General features: G+C 32.7%; 1 protein-coding gene across 1 annotated transcript; it reads left to right on the top strand.

Annotated features, from left to right (window-relative positions):
- Positions 1-1,042: 1,042 nt before the first annotated feature.
- LOC118486503 lies at positions 1,043-9,483 on the top strand. The gene is made up of 4 exons (XM_035982988.1): positions 1,043-1,544; positions 1,647-1,993; positions 9,156-9,169; positions 9,387-9,483. Exons 1-4 carry the CDS (start codon positions 1,043-1,045, stop codon positions 9,481-9,483), a joined length of 960 nt encoding a protein of 319 aa, XP_035838881.1.
- The last annotated feature ends 18,368 nt before the right edge of the window (positions 9,484-27,851 follow it).

The following is a 27,851-nucleotide window of genomic DNA, read 5'->3' as shown; positions in this document are numbered from 1 at the left end:
GTGGAAATGTCCATCATTCACAACACCCAACAATAAACTCTCACATTCTTCTATTCTTCACGCGTGATATATTCAACGCGTTATCAAATTGACGCGTTATCAAATTGACGCGTTATCAAATCGAGTGGTGGTGGTGTTTAGGATTGTTCCACACGTTATATGTTTCAATCATGGGGTAAATGTCCTCCACCCCGGGTCCCCTTATTGTTGATTATAAAATTTTGTAACTTTTATATTTATACATTAAATGGTCTGATATATGATAAAAATAAAACAGAATGAACAGTAGTCATTTAATATTATTAAATTATATAACAAACAACGTTGTCTCATATTTAATGAAGGCTCTTTAGCTCTTTGAACCACTTTGACAAACAATTAAACCATAGCGTTATACTTGTGGCCTACTAATATTAAAAAATCCTCAAGGGATACAACCATACGATCATTCATTCAATCATATTAGAGCATTCATATCCATTCCATCATATTTTCACTCTAAATTACATTAAAAATGCCACTTTTTCTCTCTCATTTTCAGTTAAATAATATTTTTTAACCTTTATCATTATCTTTTCACTCTCATTTACTTACAATCACTTTCAAAATATATTAAAAATTATAGGGGGTGAACAGTTTCCCCCCAAATATACAAATGAACACTAACAATTTCTCTCTCCTCCGCCCACAACCACTTTTTATACTCTTTATATTAGACCGTACGTAATGGGGCGTTTTCCATAAATTTTTTTTGCCCCAAAACGCTCTATAACGCCCTCATCCCCATTACGGGGGGCGTTTTGGGGCGTTTTAATTGAAAAAAATTGAAGCCGGCGTTTAAATTAAAACGCCAAACGAACCATTTATCCTCCAATCAAACGGTCATATTTCAAACGGCTAGTTTGACTATTTTTTTTTTTAAATCTATTATATATATATATATATATATATATATATATATAAACAATCAAAACTCATCCATTTTCAACCCAAAAAATCTCAAAACCTCTCTAAAAAATCCCACATTTTATAAAAAAACTTGATGGATTCTCCTAGTTCTTCATCCATGATGAATTTTTACTACAACGAGTTTTTTGCGGACGGCGATGGTTCGACCGATGAGGAGCTTGAGCAAGAGGCGGTTACGAGTGCATGTCAACTAGCGGTTCGTTATGTCAACCATTCTCGTCGGCCCGAAGCCCCAAAAAATAAAAGAAGCCATGTTGAACGAGACCGACGCGCGGCACACGAGCGTTTGATGAAAGACTATTTTGACGAGGTGCCGACATTTTCAAACGAAGTTTTTAGGCGTCGTTTCCGGATGAGTAAACGGTTGTTTCTACGCATAGTCAACGACTTGGAAGCCAACTACGATTATTTTAAACAAAAACCGGATGCGAGAGGGTACCTTGGATTCACCGGTATCCAAAAGTGTACGTCGGCATTACGAATCCTTGCTTATGGTAACACTACCGACATCAACGACGAGTATCTAAAAATGGCGGAGAAAACAACACGAGATAGCTTGGAACATTTTTGTCGCGGTACAATTTTTTTTTTTAGTTTTATTTTTTTTTAAACGACGCGTATGCTTAGAATTTTTTTTTTTTTTGAATCTTATGTTTGTCTATATTTTTTTTATAAAGGTATAATTGATGTGTACGGTGCGCGTTATCTTAGAACGCCTACATGGGAGGACCTTCGAAAGATCTACGAGGTACATAATGCCGAGCATGGTTTGCCTGGTATGATCGGGAGCATAGATTGCATGCATTGGCGTTGGGATAACTGCCCGACTGCATGGCGAGGCCAACACACACGTGGTGACCAAAAAGGACCCACTATTATTCTTCAGGCGGTTGCTTCACAGGACCTTTGGGTTTGGTCGGCTTACTTTGGCGTGGTCGGGTCATGCAATGATATCAATGTTTTTGAACAATCGCCGTTGTTAGAGGAGTGGATTTCTGGCAAAGCTCCAAAAGCGTCGTTTTACGCAAATGGAAACTACTACCCCCATGGATATTATTTGAGCGACGGAATTTATCCTAGGTATTCGATTTTTGTGAAGACGTTTAGTGATCCTATTGATGAGAAAAGAGCATACTTTAAAAAGGTTCAAGAGTCTTCACGAAAAGATATTGAGAGATGCTTTGGGGTTCTTAAACAACGCTGGCAATACTTGAGAAATCCTTGTCGTGCATGGAGCAAGCAAAAAATGAGAGATGCTATGTACGCTTGTATAATCATGCACAACATGATTTTGGAAGACGAAGGAAAGGCGATATGCCAGAATTATGTGCCAGAAGCCGTTCACCAGGAGCATCCGCAGGCGTCAATGGAAGAAAGAGTGAGTAACGCGCGAGAGTTGCGTTACGAACCGTACCATTCCCAGTTAATGGTTGATTTGGTACACCACGCATGGTCGGTTCGTTACGTACCACCTGAGGGAGAGGAAGAAACGGAGGACGAGGAAGACGAAGTTGGCGAGGGTGACGAAAGCGAAGACGAAAACTAGTTTTTTTTTCTAGTATTGTATTTTTTTCTGTTTTTTTTTATTTTCGGTTTTTTTTTTAGTTTTTTTTTATTTTTTTTTCATGCTATGTAATTTTATTTTTAAATTAATGAAGTTTTTTTATGTTTTAAATTTAAAAAAAATAATTGGGAAATGATTGTAAAATGATTGAATGGGGCATTATGGGGCATTATACCACTACACCACTTTTTCTATAATGCCCCCATGCTGACTAGGACACCACATGACGCAAAACGCCCCATGGTGGGGGCATTATAGTGTATCACCACTACACATGGTCTTATAAAAACTCCACACACATAATTTGACGGCATGCGGCATGGATGTGAATGCTCTTAGTCATCAAAACCATGCTAAAACAACTCATAAAGACAATAACTAATAACTTTATTAAGTAGCCTTTATAGTAATCATAGATATAACAACTTAATTTACAATATTACAATTATGCCTATAACAACGACAAAATAATGGGATAGCACATTTACCTTCTCTGGTTCCATACTTCTGGAAACATAAAACTTCACATTCAGTTATTACACATGGTACCATAAACAAATCGGAGTGACAATCTCGATTTGGCGTCACCATTCCGGTACCTGCATATTTACAACATATACTTTGTTATTTGTTTCAGTTCTATCTCCAAAGGTTAAGGCTAAGTTTTTTGCCTGTTAATAATTGTTAAAGGTTGGGCTAAGCTCGTTTATTACTATTTATATAGTGAAAGTGTATTGTACAATGGAGCTTAACGTACGCTATGTATATATAACATGCGGAATTTGGGTATACAAGATGCGGTTTTTTGGATGGGAGGTAAATTCGTATTTACATGAAAAAAAATCCGCATGTTAAAAAAAAATCGCATATTGAAAAAAAAAAACAAGTCGCATGTTGAAAAAAAAAACAAAATCGCATGTTAGAAATACATTTATTTATTACACGAGTTAAATAAAAAAATATTAAATAGTGAATTGATATTTTGAAGTCATACTTTATAAAGAAGTTACTATAAATAGTAAATAATAATGTAATATACTATGTTTTACTATTATTGTTTATTTATTAACTTTTTCATAATTTTAATTTAAGAAATGAAATACGAAGAGATAAAATAAGAGGAGCGAGAAAAATAATCTTGTATACACAGAATTATGACACTTGACACAACCAACTATTTATTTGGTATATAAGTATATTATTTAAATTTAATCATCATAATTACTTTTATAAATATTTAGACGTGTTTATCTTTGTAACTTTGTCTACCCAAACATATTATATGAAGCTTGAGCTCGTTTATTATACAAGCTACAATTTAGGATCAAGGGCGTTGAAGGTTGACTCAATTGAACTTTTAGCGAGCCGATATCAAGTAGTTAATTAGCGGATCAGGCCATTAACATCTCTAATCGGATCGTAAAAGTTGTTTCCATGAATATTCAAAGAGGATTAAAATGGATTTGTGTGTTATTTATTTGTTAAATCAAATAAAACGAAATCATAAATTACATGCGCTCAAGAGAAACACAAGAAATATGAAGATAACCAATGCCTTAGTCATCGTTGACGTTCGAGTTATATAGTATGTTGTTATACCGAGTTATATAGGAGATGAGACTATAGTTCATCCATTTATACAATTACATAATTACAGAATTTAATAATATGATATAATAATATCATCTAATCTAATCTAATCTAATCTAATAAAAGAGTTCACTTAATGCCATATGGCATTCTCTCATAATAAATAACTCCATCAAAAAGCCATGTGGCAATTTTTCATAATACCTCAACCATATTCTATAATAAATAACTATAATAATAAGTAAATTAATATAAGGAATATTATCCACCTGAATAAATAATTCTAAATAAATCTCCTTTTCCTCAAAAGAAATTGATATATCATGATACTTTGGTTAATATATTATACTATAAGATAGAGATAAAAATATAAAAATTACTTTATCTCTTGAATACACTGATTTTACTATTAGAGATCAAAATTATCTTCGTCTCTATGACATACGATAAAGGGTCATTATATTTTTTTTTAATATGACTGTATTTAATATTATTATCATTTAAAGTCAAAAGCCTTTTAATCGTTAGTTTATTACTATCCATTATTTTTTATTATTATTAATATCTACAAAGTAATTATTTATGTATTATTTTAATAAATTTATTTGGTAATATAACACCTCATTAAGATTAACCACATATATTTCTAAATTCAAATGATTTATACTATTAATCTTGCTATACTAATAAATAAAAATCTTTTTTGGACACGTGTCACTCTCTCTGATGCTTTCTCAACTTATTTTCCTATTTATCTCTCATATTTAATAATAATATTAATTTAAAAAAATTCTAGATAAGAATAAATATTTAAATAAGGATAAGCGTTTGTTTTTATTATGAGCTTATTAAATAATAATAATAATAATAATAATAATAATTTTAAACAAAAAGTTAGATAAGAATATAAACGTTTATTTTTATTATGATCTTTCCTATTTATCTCTCATATTAAATAATAATAATAATTTAAAAAAAAATACTAGATAAGAAGAAATATTTAAATAAGGATAAACGTTTGTTTTTATTACGAACATATTAAATAATAATAATAATTATAATAATTTTAAACAAAAAGTTAGATAAGAATATAAACATTTATTTTTATTATCATAATAATGATAATAATAATAATAATAATAATAATAATAATAATAATAATAACTAAAAAAATTAATTAAGAATAAATGTGATTGAAATTATGGTAAATTAGGAATCAAATGTTCCCGTTTAATATATACTTAATTAATAATTGTATTATTGTTTTTTTCTTAGTAGAATTAAATTATTATTCTAGGTCGGTCATATGCTTCTATCAAATTGTAAGTGTTTTTAAACGGATCACTATAATGGTAGGCATATGCTTCTAAATTGTAAACTTTAAACCCATCTTTTTTAGATATAAAGAACATCACTATAATTGTAAACTTTGACCCCATCATTTGTCGCACATTGCATCAACATGTATAAAGAACACCATTTTTAAATATAATAATTCTATACTTTATTCAAAGAGAATTTATTTCTCGATTTTACGCTATAATTCATAAAAATGATGAAATATATAAAACGCAGGATTGATCTCCACCTTTTTTGTACCGTAAACTCTCTTGAATACAAATTTAAGACGGGTGTTTTATGAATGAAATAAAAAAATAAGCATGAAGGTGCATAAAAACTAATTAAAATAATTGTATCTCATATGTTGAATGCATCATAAAAACGAGATTCAACCACATGTAAATATGTAATACATGTGTTTTTAACCTAATATAATAAATAAAAAAGCGAACTAAAATGTTATAATAAGTAAATTGTACATCAAAGTTCATTTTAAAGATAAATCTTGATGATTATATGTGTTAACACATGACATTATATTTTATACAACATGTGCAATATACGAGTTTTTTTTAAAGATATGTCTTTTTTATTATTTATTATATAAATTAAATATATGCAAAATAAAAAAACAAAGTAAAATGTTATAATAATTAAATAGTAAATCAATGCTCATCTTATAAATGATAAAATCTTGATGACTATTTATGTTAATATATGACATTATATTTTTTCAGCAAGTGCAATATACGAGTTTTTTAAAGATATATTTTTTTATTATCTATTATATAAAATTATGCAACTCGTGTAATACACGGGGTTCTAACCTAGTTATTAATAAAGATGGTAAAGTTACGAATAAAACACCAAATCTAATTTAACTTTTCACGTGTCACCTCTCCTTCAACCTTAAAATTTAGACTTACATTTTATTTTAAAATATTTTTTAATCCTTATCCTTACTAATATAATAAATTTAATTTAAATATGTTAATTACCTTATTAGGAAGCCCTATTTAATTAATATTATTAGATAAATACAATTTATTTTCTTAAATATTATCGTAAAATTAAAAAGTACAATAACTAAATCTTTTTTACTAAACCATCCTTATATTAATACTAAATGGAACAACGTAATAATTACATTATATTATTATTACACTTTTTTAACTATGTGATCAGGATTATATAGAAGCCATTTTTTTATATTTTACATCCGTAATACACGGGGTTGTAACACTTATGAATTGAGATATTATTCGATCTAAAGAATAAATTTAATGACACATGGCATTCTCTCAATCAATATGTCACCAAAATGCCATGCGGCAATTTCTTATCCTACCTTAACCGTAACAAATAATGATAATAATAATAATAAATAAATAAATAAATAAATAAAAGAACCATTATCTACCATAATAAATAATTATAAATAACCCTTCTCTTAAAAGAAATTGATATACCATGATGTTTGGGTTAAAAAATTATACCATACGATATAGAGATAAAAAAATATAAGAATTACCTTATCTATTGAATATACCGATTTTACATATTATCTCCGCCTCCATGACATACGATTAAGGGTTATTAGATTCTTTTTAGTATGTTTGTATTTAATATGAATATCCTTTATCAAAAGCCTTTTGATCCTTAGTTTATTTTTATCTATAACAAAACTATTATTATTATTATCTCCAATTTAATTACATATATATTATTATAATAACTTTATTTGTTAATATAAGACCTCATTAAGATTAACCGCATATATTTTTAAAATCAAATGATTTAAACTATTAAAGTTTTAATATAAGATTATTGTCACGTGTGACTTTCTCCTTCAACCTTACAATTTAGACTTACATTTTATTTTAAATATTTTTTTAATTTTTATCCTTACAAATATAATAAATTTAATTTACATATGTTAATAACCAGATTAAGATCCACTATTTAATTAATATTATTAGATAAATACAATATATTTTATTAAATATTATCGTAAAATAAGAATATAGTAATCAGAGATCTTTTTTACTAAACGATCCTTACTTTAGTACTAATCGGAAAAACACAATAATTAGAGTATACTATTATTACACTTTTTTTTAAAAATGTGATCATGATTATATAGAAGTATGATTTATAATTTTTAAATATTTTACGTGTGTAATACGTTAGTTTGTAACACTTATAAATTAAAATATTATTCAATCTAATTTGTTTATATATAATCCGTGTGATACACGGGTTTATATGCTAGTATCAAATAACCAAGTCAATTAATTACGTTTTAGGCTAGAGGGTGTGGGGCATGGCCCGCATGGGTTAGGTCATCAATCGTCATGTAGGACCATTAATGGCTTGCTACACCAATCGTTTCCTCTTCCACCATAGTTGACATGGATTAAATCATGACAACCATGGACCTCCTTTCTTTTTTCAATATTTCGTTTTCATAAAAATATGAGTTAATTGCCTGGATGGTCCCTGTGGTTTGCCAGTTTTTCATCTTTAGTCTCTAACTTTTCAAAATTGCATGCATGATCCCTGTGGTATTCTCACTTGTTACACAGATAGTCCCCTGACTGGATGTCAGTTAAGTTTTATAGTTAAGTGCATACGAAATTACTAGAATACCCCTTTATACTATAAAACTAGCTTTCAACCCCGTGTAATACACGGGTTGAATGACAAAAAATATAAATTATAAACTTGTATACAATCCTTATTGATGAAATGACTTATTTAGATAACATAGTAAAACAAAAGAACAATTATATTTTCGTTACTTGTACATGTGATTTAATACTTTATTAGTAATTATTGTTTATATCCAAATAATATATTTTATCTTAACAAATATATATGGTTATGGTAAAATGAAAACTTCTACGAGTTGCGAGATCTTAGAGAACTCAAACTTACAAAAGGTTTTTTGAATTTTTTTACAGAGGTGTGAATGAGCGGTTAGAGACTCAAGGTGTTAAACTTTTTGATTTTGGATTCAAGTGGTTAAAACCACTAAAACATAGCGACTCAAAAGGTAATTTACTATTAATTAAATTTGAAATTATACGTTTGATCTCTAACTATATTAAATAATATTATATTTATTATATTATTAGATACATTTATATTTGTTATAGATAATTATTAATTAAATTTGAATGAAGACGTTTATCGCTAACTATATTAATTAATATTATATTATATTTTGTGTATAAAATTACTATGTAATACTATTATTAAAAGGGAGGAGGCACAACCAGTGTAGAAAAAGATTTTCATTTATTTATTAGTATAGGAACATTAATAAACTTAATACCCTTTACAATTATTAAATATGTAATTAATTACAAAATTACATTGGTCCCATCCCTCTATTTTATTAAAAGACAATATATTCTAAAAACTTTTACGTTCAACTCATGTTCTTCATGCATTCCGACCAGTTGTTGCAACTCACAAGTCCGGTAACTAGTTTTCCCGGCCACCCAAGATTCCAGCCATCCAACGGCACCTAATCAAATCTGCAACCAAAAACCATCGCAAATCGTTTTTCCGTCGTCGGATCTTCACCACACTGATGAACAACCTCACTTTTCCGGTGAGCAAAGGTTTTGGCGATGAAGACGACCCTATAGGCTTAATTGGTCTAGATGTTTCAACTTCGATTTAGATCTGTGAGGTCCGGTAAGTGAATACAACAATTCATGTGTCGCTCTTCTTCTCCAGCGAGGCACTATCTCCGCACGAGAAAGAAATTTAATATGTTTTCTTTAAATTTATGACATAGCTCACAGATTTGAAATATCTTGGTTTCCATTAGATTTAATATTGAATGGAATGAACTTGATTTAGCTCATAGAGTTTATAAATTGGTTCAAATTAAATTCAATTTTGAATAAAGGAAAAATGACAGTGGAGTAGTGTTAGAGTTTTGGGAGTGCTTGGCCAGCGATAGCGGCGGTGATGAAGAGGTTGAAGATGGTGGTGAGGGAGGTTGAAGACGAAGATTGTGGGTGGGTCCCACATAATATTTGTTTTTCTCTTATAATATAAAGGGGTATTTTAGTAATTTCATATGCATTTGACTGTAAAACTTAACCAACATCCTGTTAGGGGACTATCCGTGTAACAAGTGAGAATACCATAGGGATCATGCATTCAATTTTGAAAAGTTAGGGATTAAAGATGAAAAACTAGCAAACCACAGGGATCATCCAGGTAATTAACTCTAAAAATAAATTAAAATAAGAATAGTGGTTTAGGTCATGATCATACCCTTAGGATAGTGATTTTGGATAATGGATTAGAAATGGATGACATAACGTTGATGTGGAGGGTCATTGTGACCATCAGGTCATAACCACACTCTATAGCTAGGGCTGACCCACCTTTAGAGGTAAGAAAAAAAAAACCCAGTTATTATTCCCTACTTGAAAAAAAAAACCTAAAACATGGTGTTAAAAACTTGGGTATTTCCAATCTGGTTCTCTACTCAAACCATCCCTTGGGTATTTACCAGGTACCTTTTTCTATGAATAAAAATTGGGTCCAACTTGGTATACCTGACCCTACGTGGCCAAAACCTAAAAAGAAATTAATCACCATTTAAATCAGTTTCATGAATATTAGTGTTTATGTGTAACTATAGGTGAAGTATAAGAAGACAACCTACTTGAGTTGAAAAAATTCTAAAAAATCCTATGTAATATTTTTATTTTTTTTCTATAAAAAACAGAGAATGTAACATAAATATATTTGAACATTTTTATAAATAAATGTAAAATGTGCCGACGAGTTTTTTTTTTAAATGTTCAAAATATGTATGTTACATTTTTTTGACATATATATTATGTAACATGAAATTTTTAACATTTTTTTAAACTACTCGGCACTTTTTTGTTTTTTTTTTTTACAAAAATGTTCAAATACATGTATTTTACATTCCCTATTTTTTTAGAAAAAATAAATATGTTACATAGGGTTTTTACAAAAGTATTTTTTAGTTTTTTCAACTCAAGTGGGTGCGCGCGCTAATGGTGAAGTCATCATAGATAAACGAGTACGCATGCACTACTTGTTATCTGCATAAACAACAGTTCTCGCGTAACAAAGAATATAAAGACACCACAAACAAAAGCAATTATATAGATATCACACTTATTCGAGAAACTTTAAACACCAAGCACACAATCTTCGCGGCAACGACGCCAAAATTTGATAGATGTCAAAGCACCAGTTAAAGATAAAGAGATATGTGTTCCTATTCACCTTAGCTAGTTTGGGGAAGTAGGGTGTCGAACCATGAAGAGTTTGTGGTCGGTGGCTAAACTCGATTGATTAAGACTTATTTTAAGATTGGATTAATGGTCGAGATATGAGACAGTAATTATGATTTGATTGAAAATAACGAGCAACAATGAAATTAGGATTTGTACACAATGGTTTATAAAAGGATCACACCCCGTGTTTTGTGTTTGGTAAAATAATTGGAAAAATCTCATAACTATGGATTTGACTTTAGATAAGCATAATTGATCAATAAGGTTTTTCACAATCAAGGCCAATTCAAGAAGACCAACAATCATCTATCAAATGCAATTAGTGCAATAAAACCTTCACTAGACGATTTTAACACTTGTATGCAATAAAGAATTGGAATAATCAATCACATTGTAGCATAAACCATATGTCAATAATGATTGTCTTAAAAATGTCGACGGTGTAAGAAAACCTTTAACTAGATGATTCAATAATAATATAAAACAATAGATTCTCATAAATTAATCAAATGATTACATTAATTAGTTCTCAAATAGATAGAAACATTAAATAAACCCTAAAAACTTACAAACTCTACACTCGAGGATGATCACAAGTAAATTAGCCTTTCATCTTCATGAATTGCATCTCGTATTCTTCAGTTTTCGGTTTGAAATCTTTAATCAGAGGTTTGGAATGAGAATCCAATTGTGGAAAATCACCAAAAGAGTCAAAAAACTAAATGTGTTTGAATGAGGATGAGGCCCTGATTAAAAACCGGCTAAATCATCTATTTCCTTAATTTCCCCACATGAAATCATCCCACGACGTCGAGGACACCAGAAAAGGCGTCCAGGAGGCACCTTTAGATCGTCATCGCCCTCTTATGCTGCATTACGCCCCCAAGTTGCTCCCAGAACACGCTGACTCTTGTTTTCTTTTATGTTTTTCGTTAGTTTGACCCCTTGATTCTTTAATCTCTTGCCTTATCTCATCCATAGCCATCCAAACTCATCCAAAATCCATTTTGCATCCTTAATGCATATAGTCCTGCAATCATCAAACATTATCAAAGTATCATTCTTCTAGATAGTTATACATGTAAAAACAATGATTACACATCCTTAAACCCGGATTACACCTAGCCATCACATCCCCACGCTTACCATTTGCTTGCCCTTAATCAAACTATCTTGTAGCACATTTGCAACAATTAACCAAATACAACAACATCTCAACCATATGTGAGTTGAGGTCCAGGGTCATACCCGATTCACAAGAATACATATATCAGTAGAATTACATCCCAACAAACAACACGATATGTGTGTAAAACACAAAATTGCCTAATTAAACTTGATGTTCCTCTTGATTCAACATACATGCAATCACACCTCTCACAATTGACATTCCGCTCATTTTCATATATGGGCTAGCAATGATGCACTAGCATATTTGTAACACTCAAAACTGATAATGAATCTCATTATCATAAGCTTACATATCAATCATATCTCCACCAATTAACACAATCATAATGCACAAATCAAAAGGACTTAAACGAGTTAAAATGTAGGCTATGATATAAGGTATGGAATGGTTATTTATTTGAGTGACTAAAGATGGTGAAAATCTAACTTCTTAGGTCAAAATAAAGCAAACACAAAATATCTAAGTTCGATTAACTCAATCCACAAATAAACAACTCTTTTTTGTTTTCTTTTTTTTATATTTGATATTTTTTTACTTTTCTTTCTCATACTTCTTTTAGCAATACATAACATAACAACTATCACCTAACTTTGACCGAATTTCACCACTCGGGTGTCAAAAATTTTAATAAATTAACAAAGCTAGAGGGGTTGGTGGTTTTGGGTTAAGAAAAGAAATAGTAATCCTCAAATAGGAGACTAAGGATTATAAACGGGTAGGAAGTTGAATTAGTGGCTTGCTCGATGGCTTACACAAAAACACAAGAGAACAAATTGAACTTTGAAAAATGAAAATCAACAAAAAAATAATAGAATAAATAAAAATTACACAAACCACGGGTTGGCTCCCGGGAGTGCTAAGGTTATACCTGTTACCTGCCACCACTCATAGTGGTTGAACAAAGTGCTTGCCTCCCTTAGCCTTCATAAATGTACTCCGTCAATGCTCTGGTAGGTTTTCCAATGTATTCCATACTGGGCGAACATCATTGTGACATTCACCACTTAACAAGGTTAACGTCCGTTTAACTGTAATTTCATTGCTAGCTTGATATCTCAACTGAGCCTTTATTTGTGTAAATGTAACCTTGTGATTGGTAAACTTACTATATTTTTAGTAGGAATCTTGAAACAAAACCGTAGACAAGTCTGCTATTTATAGAAACTTTAGTGAATTGGTAAGCATTAGCGAATAACCGGTAATTGCCCAAATATGAAAATTACGATCAACAAAACCTCAAATATATCAAACTACTAGTAGTTAATTTAATCCAAAAATGATAAGACTTTACATAAATGGAATCTTTGTTTGAGAAACCGATTAAATGTTCGTATGTAACATCAACTAAGGCATTTAGTAACTTTAAAACCTAATTAGTTAAATTTTGTATTTAATTAATAAATAAACATTAAAATAATAACAATAGTTATTGTTTCAAAAAAAAAAATGAATGTTAAATTATAAAATCCTTTATATATAAATTTAAAACACCATAGTTCTCCATAATACTCAACATTTAGTGCAATTAATTAAAATTAATCAAACCAATTCCTAAAACATCTAAGCCTAATTTGATCTTAACACCAATCATCTTAAAAAGGCCGACCATAGTAAGTTCTAAATTATCTATCATTTGAAATCTGCCCAAATTGTACATTTAGCAATCTGGTCCTTAGGCATATAAACATATAGGATATGTATCACACCCCGAAAAATCAGAGCTGGCGTGACTGGACTGGTATCTTCATTGCATAGCGGAAGTATTTGAGCTAAGACTTCTAAACAATGAACGCCCGCTAAGTACTCGAAATCACGTGGGTTCTTCTATTCCAACCGTTCCATATTTTTGAAAATGCAACCTGAGAAAGAACATGCGAAAAAGTCAACATAAAGTTGAGCGAGTTCATAGTTTGTTTTGAATCAAATGCGTTTTAAAACACTTGAAATCTTGCATTTGAAAAACCAGTTTATGAGATCTTAATATCTCAAAGCATTTGAAATGTCGTCTTTGTATATCGGTAACGAAATGTTTTCTGTTATGTTTATAAACCGATATATGTAACTGTTGAGTTTGTAAACCAGTAATGAAATATTTTCTGTCATATCTGTAAGCTGGTATTGAAACGATTTCTGTTATCTTTGTAACCCGGTATTGAAATGTTTTCTGTTATCTTTGTAAACCGGTATTGAAATGTTTTCTGTTATCTTTGTAAACCGGTATTGAAATCATAGTATGTAGGATACCTATGGAATCTAAGGATCAATCAGTGTGTAGCTAATACACTGACCTATGCCATAAGTAAGTAACCAAACCGAGACAACTTTGTTATCAGTTGGGATCACAAAAGCACTCCTAAAGGGTTAACCAACCCGGAGTGGAGCGCGCCTCAAACTCGATAGATCTATACCTTTTGCACCTTGGTCACTACGTGATTAATGGTTACTAATGTCATCCTCCTACTTACGCACAGTGATCTGTTATAATCTAATTCCATAGCTACACACCTAGTGTTATTGGGCCTTTGCCCATGTCATTGGGCCTTTTCCCATGTCCTTGGGCCTTTGCCCACGTCATTGAAACTCATGCATGTTTCGAAAACCTTGTATTGTTGTAAGAACCGGTAAGTTTGGATTAAAGCTTTTGGTAAACCATTTGAGTTCGTTGAAATCCTGTTACGAAATGGTTTAGAAACATGTGATTTTTGTTTATCGAAACATTGTGTTTTTGCAAAACTTGCATGTCTTTCCACCCCCGAAAACGTTTATAAAAAAAATGTAAAACAGTAAAAAGTGGGGGTTATGAACTCACCTGGACTTCCATGTGCAATGTTAGCCTAGCGTGATTCCGTAGTGTCGTTCCAAGAACGTGAATTAGCTAGCGTGCATCTATAGTATTCCTAATGAAGGAATAATTATAAGTTTCTAATACAACATCGTAGTTAACTACGTGTCCGAGCTCTACCGAGTCGTTAATAAAACGACTCTACGAAGGTGTTAGTATTTTGATCTACAATAACCAATCTATGGTTATTTGATCCCGTTTATAGTTGGGATAGAACTAAGTCTCAAGATCGACTTAGTTTTCAAGTGATTAAGATATATATTTATATATATTTAAATATAAATATATACTTGCGATGTCGTGTTGGTCGTTGAGAATTAGAAATACGGATACAGATAAAGGAGTGTCTTGTCGTGTCCTATATGATACGGTAATATACCGTTGTAGTTTTCGTAGGATGGAAATGGATAGATGTATATACATATGTATATATTCGAAACTCGACGTTTGAAATGAATATAATCAACTATACTCATTTTATAAAAATATTCGTATTCTAGACGATTAAAATAAATATAACTAATTATATTTATTTTATATGATTTTTCGAATATTAAATGTTTGAAATATAACTTACGAATTTCATCGTTTGAAAAAAATATAAAACATTATATTTATTTTTATAAAAGTATACGAAGTACGTTGTTTGAAATAAATATAACTAATGATACTTATGTCGTGAAAGCATTCGAGTTTCAATGCGTTTTGAAAATACATATAAATTTTCGAGTTTCGTTGATTGGTATTTCGTGTGTGTGTCAAAATGTTATAGTTTCGTTTTATAACTCGTAAAACATCGCCAAATAAATATACTTCTATATTAATTCTAAAAAAAACTTGTATCTCGATAAGTGTCGTCTTTAAGATTTAAATATGTTTTGTAATCCGGGTTTTTAACGGAAAACGGACAGAGTTTCCTCTGTTTTTAGGATAACCTCGACATCCAATGTGTCGATATTTTAAATCAAAACGCAATAATAATTCAATCAAACAATATATGTATATGATTTTCGCCAAAATACGCCAAAAATTAAACGTATATAATAACTAAATAAAGGATGGTTCGAGCTCGGTCGCGTAAGCTAAAAATCTACGAATCTTTATATAAAGTTTAACGCATTGTTAAAACTTTACCGGGTCCTGAGTTGACTGTCTTTGACCCGACAGTTGATTGTCGTTGACAAAAGTTTGACCAGTTGACGTGTTGACCCGAAACCCGAACTGAAACCAGTTGACCCATTCGAACCAGTCTTGAACCATAACTGAAACGAGTTGAACCGTAATCGAATCGGGGCTGACTTGTTGACCCGAGTTGCCTAGTTTGACTGAGTTGACTCGGTTTGACCGAGTCAAACCGAGTTGAACCAAACCAAATCTGACTTTTGCAGACTGAACCCGAATATTAACGACACCACCACTGTCGCACATCATCGTCTTCATCACCTCATCGGTTATCATTCAGCAACGTCATCATCATCATCGGACAATAAAAAAAACGAACACCAGTCGTTATGTTGTTACTCAAAGGTGAACGGAAAGAAAGAAAAAAAATAACAATTAAAATAAATAAAAGAACTCACCGGAGTTCTTGTCGGGTGGAGATTGCTGCCTAGCTTCGCCCTTCGTCGCAAGAACCACCATCTCCGTCGTCATCAACACGCCGCCAGAAACCCACCGGAATCTCCCACCGTTTCATCGTCACATCATCAATATCATCTTCAATAGATGCATCAACTGCATCAGTCATCATCGGGAAGGGTGCGTCTATAGCTGATCTGATCCGATCGTCGAGGGAAAGAGAGGAGCGAGATTGGGGGGGGGGTCTGTCAGCGAACCCGTCGACCAGAGGAGTTAGTCGGCCGCCGCCGGCTCCTCCCTGTGGTCCGCTTGATTGAAAACGAGAGGACGAGAGAGGGGTGTGATGTTGTCGGTTAATCGGGACCGGGAGAAACCACCGTCGCCTGTGGTGTCTCCCGTTGCTGTTGTAGTCGCCAAACGCCGCCACCACCTATGGTGGTCGGCCGGCCTTCAATAACAGGGAGAGGAGTCCGAGAGGTGTGGGTGAGTGGCCGGTCAGACATCAGGGATGAGAGGGAGATCCAGATATAAGGGTTGATTTAGTTGTGTTTTGTCTGTGTTTTGTTTGAGTAGAAGAGTTAGGGGATTTAGGGTTTCTTAGACTTGAAGATGAAGAAGAGCAGGCAAAAGAGATGGATGGTGTGCGTGTGTTTGGTATGAGTTTTCAACAAAATGAGAGGATAAGTGTATTACTACACTTATATACCTAGGGTTGGGTTAATGGGCTTGGGCCGTAGGCCCACAAGCCCAATCCCCATGTTTAAGTGGCCCAATCACACTAACGAACCCGTTAACAAAACCCGAACTCTCCACAACGTCGTAAACTAAAATCGTAAGTTCAAAAATATGAAAAAAAATGGTGTCGATAGTCGTTGTTGTTGCATTTGATTGTCGGTTGCGTAAAAGGGCGCGTAAATTGCGTTGGTTGTCATATCTAATCCGTTTTTTTTGAGTTAATACACGTGTCTGATGCTTCGATTCATTGCCGGTGCGTTCCTGTAGTCGTGTTTTCGTTCACGCTTACGTTTTGTGACGTTGGAGAGCACAATGAATCCGTAAAATCAAGTTCATATGTAAATATCATACGTATAAAATTCGTATTTGTTGGCGCTGTCCTTATTTTGTATGACATCAGTTCGTTATCGTTTATCGTTACGCAGTTCCTCCGCAGATTATCATTCGCGTACTGTAAGGTCGAGTAGGCGTTCCTAGGCATTACAAAAGCCTAATTAAGTTAATACGTGCCTTAAACACTATTTATCATTGCCTTAAAAATTTGTTAATCGCATAATTAAGAGGCGTTAATTACCGGTTGTCACAATATGAACCTCCTCGGGTAAGCCTTGGATATGCCCAATTAACAATATATAGTTCTGGTTACAAATTACACCACTTCTTTTGAAAACACTGGGATCCCAAAAACAATAAATCCCACCAGACTGGCCAGATGAGTTTACATACATAGTTTCGCATGTGGAGTTACCCCAAAAGATTTTTGGATCAATCATAGAAGAATTCGAACACTTTGTTTCCTGGAGAGAAATAAAATTAACACGGTGCGTTGTTTTGATTTGCCTGACCCAAGAGAATTTCTTAGAGTCCATAACCCCCCTTATGTTTAATGTCAAAAAATTCATTTTGACCGATTTGGAGCACCCGATACCTCATCTCTTACATCCTTCTCAAAGCGTTGTAGCTCGAAACCCACTCCTTGACCGACTGCAAGCGTGTCCTCAACTTCTTTAGCCACAGGGTCAGGTTCGGTTGAAACGTTGAAGACCGCCGACTTGGGCATAGCCGAGCAAGTGGACATCGTCGATTGCGATCCAGTATGGTCGTTCATCACGAAAGAGTTTAATCTAGACACAGATTTGGTTTTCCTAGCCGATTTGCGAGACCTGAAAGTAGAAACATTAGGTGATTCGCCATTACCAGGAGAAGGGGCAGGGGGTTGATATCGTTGAGTTGTGGGGGAGAGTTGAGGTCAAAATGCTCAGGTCCATTAAAATCAAGAATCCTCCCATATATAGATGGGCTAAATCCAGAAGTAGAAGTAGGATTAGCAAACATAGACCATAGACCTGGGCCTTTTGTTTGATTTGGGCCCCATCCCTTGAATTAGTGCGTTGGGAACTGGGGCCGGAGTAAATGCACCATCATTTAATGTAACACATGGGATGACCTCGGGAATACGGGCAAGAACCCTTTGGTTTTCTAGGGAAATATCTCTAGGACTCTTGGGATTCCCGATAGTTTTATCCACCGGAGTAGACGGTAGCGGACTCGGCTCTACCGCCGCATCAGGCCATCAGTCTTCCTTATGAGACTCCTCCACCGAACCAGAAGGTTTTTCGACGAAACCGGACAAGAAATCTGGTGACCAACTACCTTCTTCTTCAGTCACCCCCAGCAGTTGTAATTGATATTTTTCCATCGCAATGTGATATACTCCTTAATTTTGTCACCGTGATTCACCAAGACACCAATGCACTTGTGTGACATATCACTGTCTTTCCAAGAGGTCAGTGAGTGCTGGACAATCTTACCATATCTATTACCAATGCGATCAAAAATTGCCTTATCCCATAATTGAGCTGGTACACCGTTTATAAGAACAAATCGAGTTTAATATATTTATTGTTTTTAAATTATTTTAAAAAATTGTTGTTTCCACAAATAACAAATTTTTATCTTGTATGACACAAATTCATTATCTGCAAGTTTCTATATTGTATGAAAAATATTTCGTCATCTCAAATAACATGTTTGTTTGTTATTCAAGGTAACATCTTTTTCTTTCAACATTTTTGATATTATTTTATGTGTGAAACGGACATCATATCGTATAAAACGGACATCTATTTACCATTTTTTTTTGTTTCACAAGTTTTATACTTTTATTGTTGATTATAACATTTGTAACTTTTATATTTATACATTAAATGATATAATTAACATAGCAAACAACTTCACATTCATATTAGTCATCAAAACCATGCTAAAACAACTCATAATGACAATAACTAATAACTTTATTAATTAGCCTTTATAGTAATCATAGATATAACAACTTAATTTAGAATATTACAATTATGCCTATAACAACGACAATATAATGGGATAGCACATGAACCTTCTCTGGTACCAAACTTCTTGAAACATAAAAGTTGACATTGATCTTTAACACACGGTACCATAAACAAATCGGTGTGACAATCACGATTTGGCGTCACCATTCCGGTACCTGCATATTTACAACATATACTTTGTTATTTGTTTCAGTTCTATCTCCAAAAAGTTAAGGCTAAGTTTTGCCTGTTAATAATTGTTAAAGGTTAAGGCTAAGTTTTTTGCCTGTTAATAATTGTTAAAGGTTGGGCTAAGCTCCTTTATTACTATTAATAGTGAAAGTATATTGTACAATGGGGCTTAATGTACACTGTGTATATATAACATGTGGATTTTTGGTATACAATATGCGGTTTTTTAGATGGGAGGTAAATTACCAAGTACATGAAAAAAAAATCCGCATGTTAAAAAAAGAATAATCGCATGTTGAAAAAAGAAAACAAGTATCATGTTGAAAAAAAAAAAACAAATTCGCATGTTGATTAAAAAAAACCGCATGTTATGAAACAAAATACGTATGTTATATATTCACAGCGTGCGCAGCTTATGTTAAGTCCAATTATGCGTTAACCAACCCCTATATATATGCGTGGGTGTGTATATATATATATAACACTAGGTTAGAAACATATCTATTTATTACACGAGTTAAATAAAAAATATTAAATAGTTTATTGATATTTTGAAGTCATAGTTTATAAAGAAGTTACTATAAATAGTAAATATAATAATGTAATATACTATGTTTTTTCTATTATTGTTTATTAATTAACTTTTTCATAATTTTAATTTAAGAAAAGAAATATGAAGAGATAAAATAAGAGGAGCTAGAAAAATAATCTTGCATACACAAAATTCTGACATTTGACACAACCAACTATTTATTTGGTATATAAGTATATAGATTAGGTTTAAGAGTGAACACTTGTGTAGCTTGCGAACTGAATGAACTAATCCTGGTCATACACGTGTGTAGATCAATGGCCAGGATTTGGTGTTGAAATACACTAGTGTATTTTACGATTTGATGATGAGATCCTGGCCATACATGTGTGTAGATCAATGGCCAGGATTTGTTCACTCAGTTCGCAAATTCACAAGTACACAGGTGTTCACTCTAGAACCCCACCCATAAGTATATTATTTAAATTTAATCATCATAATTACTTTTACAAATATTTAGGCGTGTTTATCTTTGTAACTCTGTCTACCTAAACATATTATATGAAGCTTGAGTTTGTTTATTATACAAGCTACAATTTAGGATCAAGGGCGTTGAAGGTTGACTCAATTGAACTTTTAGCTGGCCGATATCGAGTAGCTAATTAGCGGATTAGGCCATTAACAATTCTTATCGGATCGTAAAAATTGTTTCCATGAATATTCAAAGAGGATTACAATGGATTTGTGTGTTATTTAATCGTTAAATCAAATAGAACGAAATCAAAAATTACCTGCGCTCAAGAGAAACACAAGAAATATAAAGATAACCAATGCCTTACTCATCGTTGACGTTCGAGTCATATAGTATGTTGTTATACCGAGTTATATAGGAGATGAGATTATAGTTAGTTTCATCTATTTATTACAATTACATTTATTACAGAATTTAATAATATGATGTAATATTATAACAAATAACCAAGTCAATTAATTACCTTTTAGGCTATAGTGTGTGGGGCATGTGTTGAGTCATCAATTGTTATGTAGGACCATTAATAGATTGCTACACCACCACATTCCTCTTCCACCATGGTTGACATGGATTAAATCATGGCAACCGTGGGTCTTCTTTTGTCACACTCTAACTTTTGCGGAAGCGTGATTTAGTGTGATTTGCTTAATATCATTGCATTCAACCATAACAAACATCTATATGATAAAGCCATGATGTTCATCCATAAATTATGTTTAAAACATTACAATCGTCATTGTTTAATACCCACTAAGACTTCACAAAGATACTTAACAAAACGAGGCTTTGAACCATGCATCCTATTAAGGATATAATACATAATCCAAATCCTTCAACGCTGGATGACATCATTTATTATAGACACAACTTGAAATCTTGAACGCCCGCCAGATCCATAAATAATCTCCTGAAATACATGTAGTTTGAAAACATCAACAAAAGTTGAGCGAGTTCATGTGTTTAGTATGTGCGCGCGAATAAACCTTTATAATCATTGTAAGTATGTATGTTTTGTAAACCCTGGTATGAAAGCAAATAAGGAAACAGATCAGTTAATGTGTAACCACATGGTCCAACCTGCGGGCACACGGGTGGGGATAAGACCTAGTCACCACATGGTCCAACCTGCGGGCGCATGGGTGGGGTTAAGACAAAGTCACCACATGGTCCAACCTGCGGGCGCATGGGTGGGCCTGAGACGTAATCACCACATGGTCCAACCCGCGAGCGCATCGGTGAGGCTAAGACATAATCACCACATGGTCCAACCTGCGGGCGCATGGGTGGGGCTCGCTATACTCAAATAGACCTATCACTCATATCCCTCGATCTTACTACGAGGACTAATGGTCTTACGTTAACACCTACCCATTCACATGATCTAACAGTTCGTTCCTTAGCTAACCATACCATTCGTAATCATCAAAGCGTTTGTAACAAGTATTTCACCCCTGAAGTTATAAAACTAAAAATAGTTAAAATAAAAAGGGGGACATGAACTCAATGTCTTGCGTCTTCACAATCGTAACTCAAATCCCTTCAGCAAACACGACCACCTACAATGTACTGATGTCTATTAGACGGACGGGTTGTGCCTTGTCTTAGTATTTATATTTTGAGTTACGTTTCGTTTATGTTCACAATATTATTCCAAGTTATAATTACTTGTTAAAATAATAATTATTTTAAGTTTAATATATATTTGTTACTTTTTGGAATAATCGTCAAACAATATTTTGTAACAATACTTCTCAAGTATTTATACTTTTATTTCCTTCCCAATGATGGGTATATTAGCATTTGTATATTTTGCCATGTATCGGTGTCGTATTCCGGTGTGGATTTATACGTATGAGAATACGTATTTTCTTGTAATTGTTAAGTATTCTTGTACTTAATTTTGTGTTAAACTCTCCGGAATATTATTTTCTATAAATATATATATATATATATATATATATATATATATATATATATATTTAAGAATTATTACTTAGAAAAATTATTTATAATTTTTCCTTTTTGGCAAAAATATTTGTAGTTCCAAAATAATATATTTTCAAGTCTAACTTTAGAAAATATATAAACTTATTTCTATCCCAAAAATAATGTATTTCAAGTTTTTCCAAGAAAATATATATTTTTCCCAAAAATCATATATCTTCTAAAAATTCCAAGAAAATGTATTTTTACTTCCCAAAAATAATATATTTTCTTTTTGTCAAAAATAAAAAAATATATGATATAACTAGGTAATATTTGGAAAATCATATTTTCATTTCTTTGTGTCCAAAATATTATTTACCAAAATATATTTCGTAAACATATTTTCCGGAATGTTTGGTAAGTTACATTTCTTGTTGGGTTCGCCACTATTTTGTGTGTAACTTGTGTATTTGTTCCTTGAGATTTTTGGTAATATATTGGATTGTAATTCCTTGGTATTTTGTTAAGTTATATTATTTCAAATCCTAAAATAATATAACTAATACACAAAGTATACAAATAATCACACACATGTGTCTTCTAAATATATATCTTTCAAGTACATATTTAGTTATTTTTATTTACAAAACCAACCTCCAATATTTGTTTTTTTTTTTGTAACAAAAATTATGGCAAAGTTTATATGGAAACTCTTGGTTAAAATATACTTGCAAATATTTGTTTGAAAATATTTTTCTAAGTGTTTATATTTTTAGAAAATTTTGCCATAGTTTCCCCTAAAAATGGAGGTTACCATGTTTTCATGCATATCATTTTCTTTTGTGAAAATCATCACAATCAATCAACAATTACCAAGTGCCAAAATCATGCAATTTACATAACAGTGTTGTAGAGATCGATAGGCGCCAGTCGGGCGGTGGTGTACTAACTAGGGATTAATAGGGATTAATCAGGATTAATCGGGATTAATCGGATCGGAATTTATATATATAATTTTTAAATTTAGATATATACACATACATTAATATCAATATAATAATTAAAAATAGTTCAAAATTCAAACAACTAAGTTTAAAACATAGCAAATCAAGTATTTAAACAATCAATACACACGTTAATATCAATATAATACTTAAAATAGTTCAAAATTTAAACAATGAAGTTTAAAACATAGCAATATAAGTATTTAAACATTCAAACATTAATATATCAGTCATGGCCTCATGGAATATGTTTTAATGGGTTAAAAACATGTTTTTTTTTGCCAGGTTGGAACTAAACAACTTGGGCCATGTATTTAATGGTTAAAAACATTTCTTTGGGGCAGATTTAAACTAAAAAGGAGTGGGCCGACTAGAAACGATTTGGCCGACATGGGCCGATTTGGGCCGCCTTGCACCGACTTGGACCGACTACCGACTAATGGTCCGACTAACTATAAATTAATCAGTCAACGACTGACTAGCGCCTAGGCGCCGATTAATTCCGATTTTTACGACACTAGTTATTAAATAAATAACCACACTTTAAAGGATAACTGGGCTTACTAAAAACACTAGTAAGTTACTACAAGTTTTTTATAAAAGTTCAAGTTCATGTTGTTATATGAACTTGAACTTTTATAAAAACTTGTAGTAACTTACTAGTGTTTTTAGTAAGCTTAGTTATCCTTTAAAGTGTGGTTATTTATTTAATAACTTCATTTTTGAAGATTTTAGATTTCTACAACTTGTAAAATAATTTTCTAAAAATATTTCTTTTTGAAATTTTCTTGTTAGTAACATGTTTCTATACTTGATTAAGCAATAGAAATGTGATTAGTTTCTTTAAAACTCATGTTTATGTAAATCTTGTGATTTAACTAAGTTTCTTGAGAAAACTAGTTTTGAAATCATCCATGTTTATGGCCAATAACATGTTACATACTTCATCATTCAAGAGAACACTGCATACTTCAAGTTCATGTTTACACATAAGGATGATCATCTTGATTTATCACATAATCATCCTCTCACTTGCTAGATCATGTGTTTAATCACAATCTAGCAAGCTTCTTATGATGATCAACATCATAATCTCAAGAAAATAACAATCAAGTATCATACATACACTAAATCAACATTGATTCTTATGTTATTAAGCTTTATGTGAAGGTTAATCTTCTTGTTCATTAGTGTTCTTCATGATTTGAAACATATATCATCTTTTAACCTACTAAATAAGAAGTAACAAAGGATCATAAGAGCCTTAATAGTATAACAAGGCTAGGGATGAAACTCAAGAAGATGAAGATGATAAATGTGATGGATAAAAGCAAATGAAAGAGGTCCTTCAATCTTCAAAGCCACCAAGCTTCCTAATCTTCCTTCTAACACCTTTGTATGGCCTTAAAATGAAAGAGATTGGATGAATGATGATGATGGTGAGTGGTGGTGCTTGCAGCCATGAGCAAGGGAGGAGAGGGAGAGAGTTAAGTGTGTGTTTTGTGGGTGAAAGATAATGAATTCAAGTTCCTTCATATATTACTTATAACCATCTTAAGAGTTAATCCATTGTGTATTGTGTCTCATAAGTACTAAACAAGATCTATTAACAAATCAAATAAAATCAAATGAAATCTTGATGGTGGGGCCATTCTTGGGCCGATTACATAGGTGGGGGGGGGGGGAGGGATTAGCTTAGGTTAAACTAGTTTAGTTACCATTTAGTTGAAAACCAAGTGTTTGTTACATGTATTAGTTACTAGATATTTTGTATGGGGTGTTATGATGTTCGGGATCATAACTAGCTCAGAAACATTAAAACAATGCTTCTAGTGTAATTTTGAGGTTTCAGGTAGTGTCCGGTTGTTCGGTAAGATACCGGTTCGTTAAAGTGCTAAACTATACCGTTTAGTGATCTTTATGTACCCTTTTGTGACACTTTTAATTCCCGACAATTAGGAAACCTTTCAGGACCATTTAGTCATAATTTTGCATGATACTAGCTTGTTAAAAGGCTGATTTTTGCTGTATTTTGCAGAATTCAGCACTTTGGGTGAGTTTTAGGCACTTTCCGGCACTTAAACTGTAACCTAGAAAAGCAGTTTTGTGATCCTTACTTCCCTACACTCTAAACTAGTGCAGTACTTAGTTTCTGGCTCATACAGTGTCTCAAAACAATGTCTGTCTATGTTCTGAACTCCGTCAGCATCTTCCCGATTTGTCTGTTAACTGCGCTAACTGTGCTTTGTGCATCATTTATGTCTATATGTTTGCATGCAGTCAATGATATGTTATTTGCAATATGTGATGCACATGTGATATGCGCAAAATGCAACATATAAATTATATCAATTGTGGTATAAAACTAACCTTTTTTTGTACTAATGTTGGAAAAAGTGTGCTTTTGTCTTCCTTTTATATTTTCAGGATTAAATGAGCTCAAATTAACAAAAGAAGCAAAAAGACAGCAAAATCTAACATAAATACAAGAAAAGGAACAAAAGTGGAATGCCCGACCCCTCGACAGCATCTTCCCAAGCAAAACTAAGAAAACAGAAGACTGAACACGCCCCGTGCTCAGCGAGCACGGGGCCGTGCCCAAGTAGCAGCAGAAAAGACAAACCTTTTGAAGCTTCTACTGCCCACCACGGGGCCGTGCCTAGCGGACACGGGGGCGTGGTCAACTTCCTGCAGGCGCATTTATTGTAATTGCGAATTACAATTAATGAAGAGAGAGAGACGAGGATGGACACGGGGCCGTGCCCAGCGGGCACGGGGCCGTGCCTGAGCTTCTGTTCAGCCTATAAATAGGAGTGTTTGGAGCCATTTCAACTCATCCCTTGGCACACCACCTCTCTCACACTTCACCCACCACCCACCACCACCATAACACCATCATCCACCACCATCATCCATTGTCCATCATAGAGTGTGTGAGTCGTCTCGGGATCCAAGATTGATCGTAAGAGTTCTTGACAATCAAAGGCCATGTTTGCCTAAGTCTCTTACATCAGTTGGTGAAGACAAGTGTTTAGTGTAATACTTTTTATTTTTAATCTTTTGCACTTTTTAATTGGTTTTGTATTAATGACTTTAATTACTAGTTTCTTATGTTAAAGGTGATTCTTCTTTATCATTTGTCCGTATGTCTTGGCATTATTTTACTGTCTATATAAAATAAAAGATTTTCACCATTCATATCTCCACGGTCTATATGGAGGTATGTTGACTACCTGGTCGGGGGTTAAGGGAATGGTTTGGTAAGAGTCTTTCCATTGTTTAGTGTATAGATCCTGCAAAGGACCTGGGTCAAATTTAGTAGGACCTCCTTCAATACCCAAAGGTATTGGATGGCGGGGGTCCAAACTCTTTGATCCCCTCATAAGTTAAACTACTATTAAAACTTTAACCCAGCTACTTAGGACTGTATTCCTGCTGACTCAGACTACTTAGCTGAGGGTAACGTCGCCTTCAAAAGAGGGGCCTACCACATTATGCATTAATAACTTAATTAATTATCTTTGAATAATCCGACCCTTTAGGATTGTATCCTTGCTGACTCAAACTACTGGGTTGAGGGTAACGTCGCCTTCAAAAGAGGGGCCTAATACAATAACTAAGATAATCTCTTAAACAAGTGCAAAAGTGCGAAAATAATCAAAGGTTACACTAACACACGAGTCGAATCCAAGTGATTCATCTTGTCTATTTGTTTTTATTTTTTATTTTATTTTTTAGCGTTTTAGTTAGTTTTATTTTCTTAGTTTAAAAACCTTTTTTCTAACATTTTGATTTGATTAGACGTTGAGGATAAACCGGTACTAATAGCTCTTGTGTCCTTGGACGACCTCGGTATCTTACCAACACTATACTACGTCCACGATGGGTGCACTTGCCCATATGTGTGTTTAGTGTTAGTAAATATCGTGTTTTATAAATTTAAAACTTGGCTAAAAGTGTAAAAAGGGCTTAAAATATACATCTAAAATATATTACACCTAACACGCATCAAGTTTTTGGCGCCGTGTGTTTAGTGTTAGTAAATATCGTGTTTTATAAATTTAAAACTTGGCTAAAAGTGTAAAAAGGGCTTAAAATATACATCTAAAATATATTACACCTAACACGCATCAAGTTTTTGGCGCCGTTGCCGGGGACACAAGGATTTTAAGAAAGTTAGGAATCAATGGCCTAATCATTTTTTTTATTTTCTTTTTATTT

This window comes from Helianthus annuus, chromosome 14 (assembly GCF_002127325.2).
Source record: "Helianthus annuus cultivar XRQ/B chromosome 14, HanXRQr2.0-SUNRISE, whole genome shotgun sequence".
NCBI classification, from domain to species: domain Eukaryota; kingdom Viridiplantae; phylum Streptophyta; class Magnoliopsida; order Asterales; family Asteraceae; genus Helianthus; species Helianthus annuus.
The sequence above is the reverse complement of the archived record's forward strand: the minus strand, read 5'-3'. Positions and strand labels throughout refer to the sequence as shown.

What these genes read in the sequence shown, in the direction of transcription:
- LOC118486503 (XM_035982988.1), top strand. Translation starts at nt 1,043, where the DNA reads ATGGATTCTCCTAGTTCTTCATCCATGATGAATTTTTACTACAACGAG. An exon ending in CTTGGAACATTTTTGTCGCG is followed by an intron (nt 1,545 to 1,646) that starts GTACAATTTTTT and finishes TTTTTTATAAAG; the next exon opens with GTATAATTGATGTGTACGGT.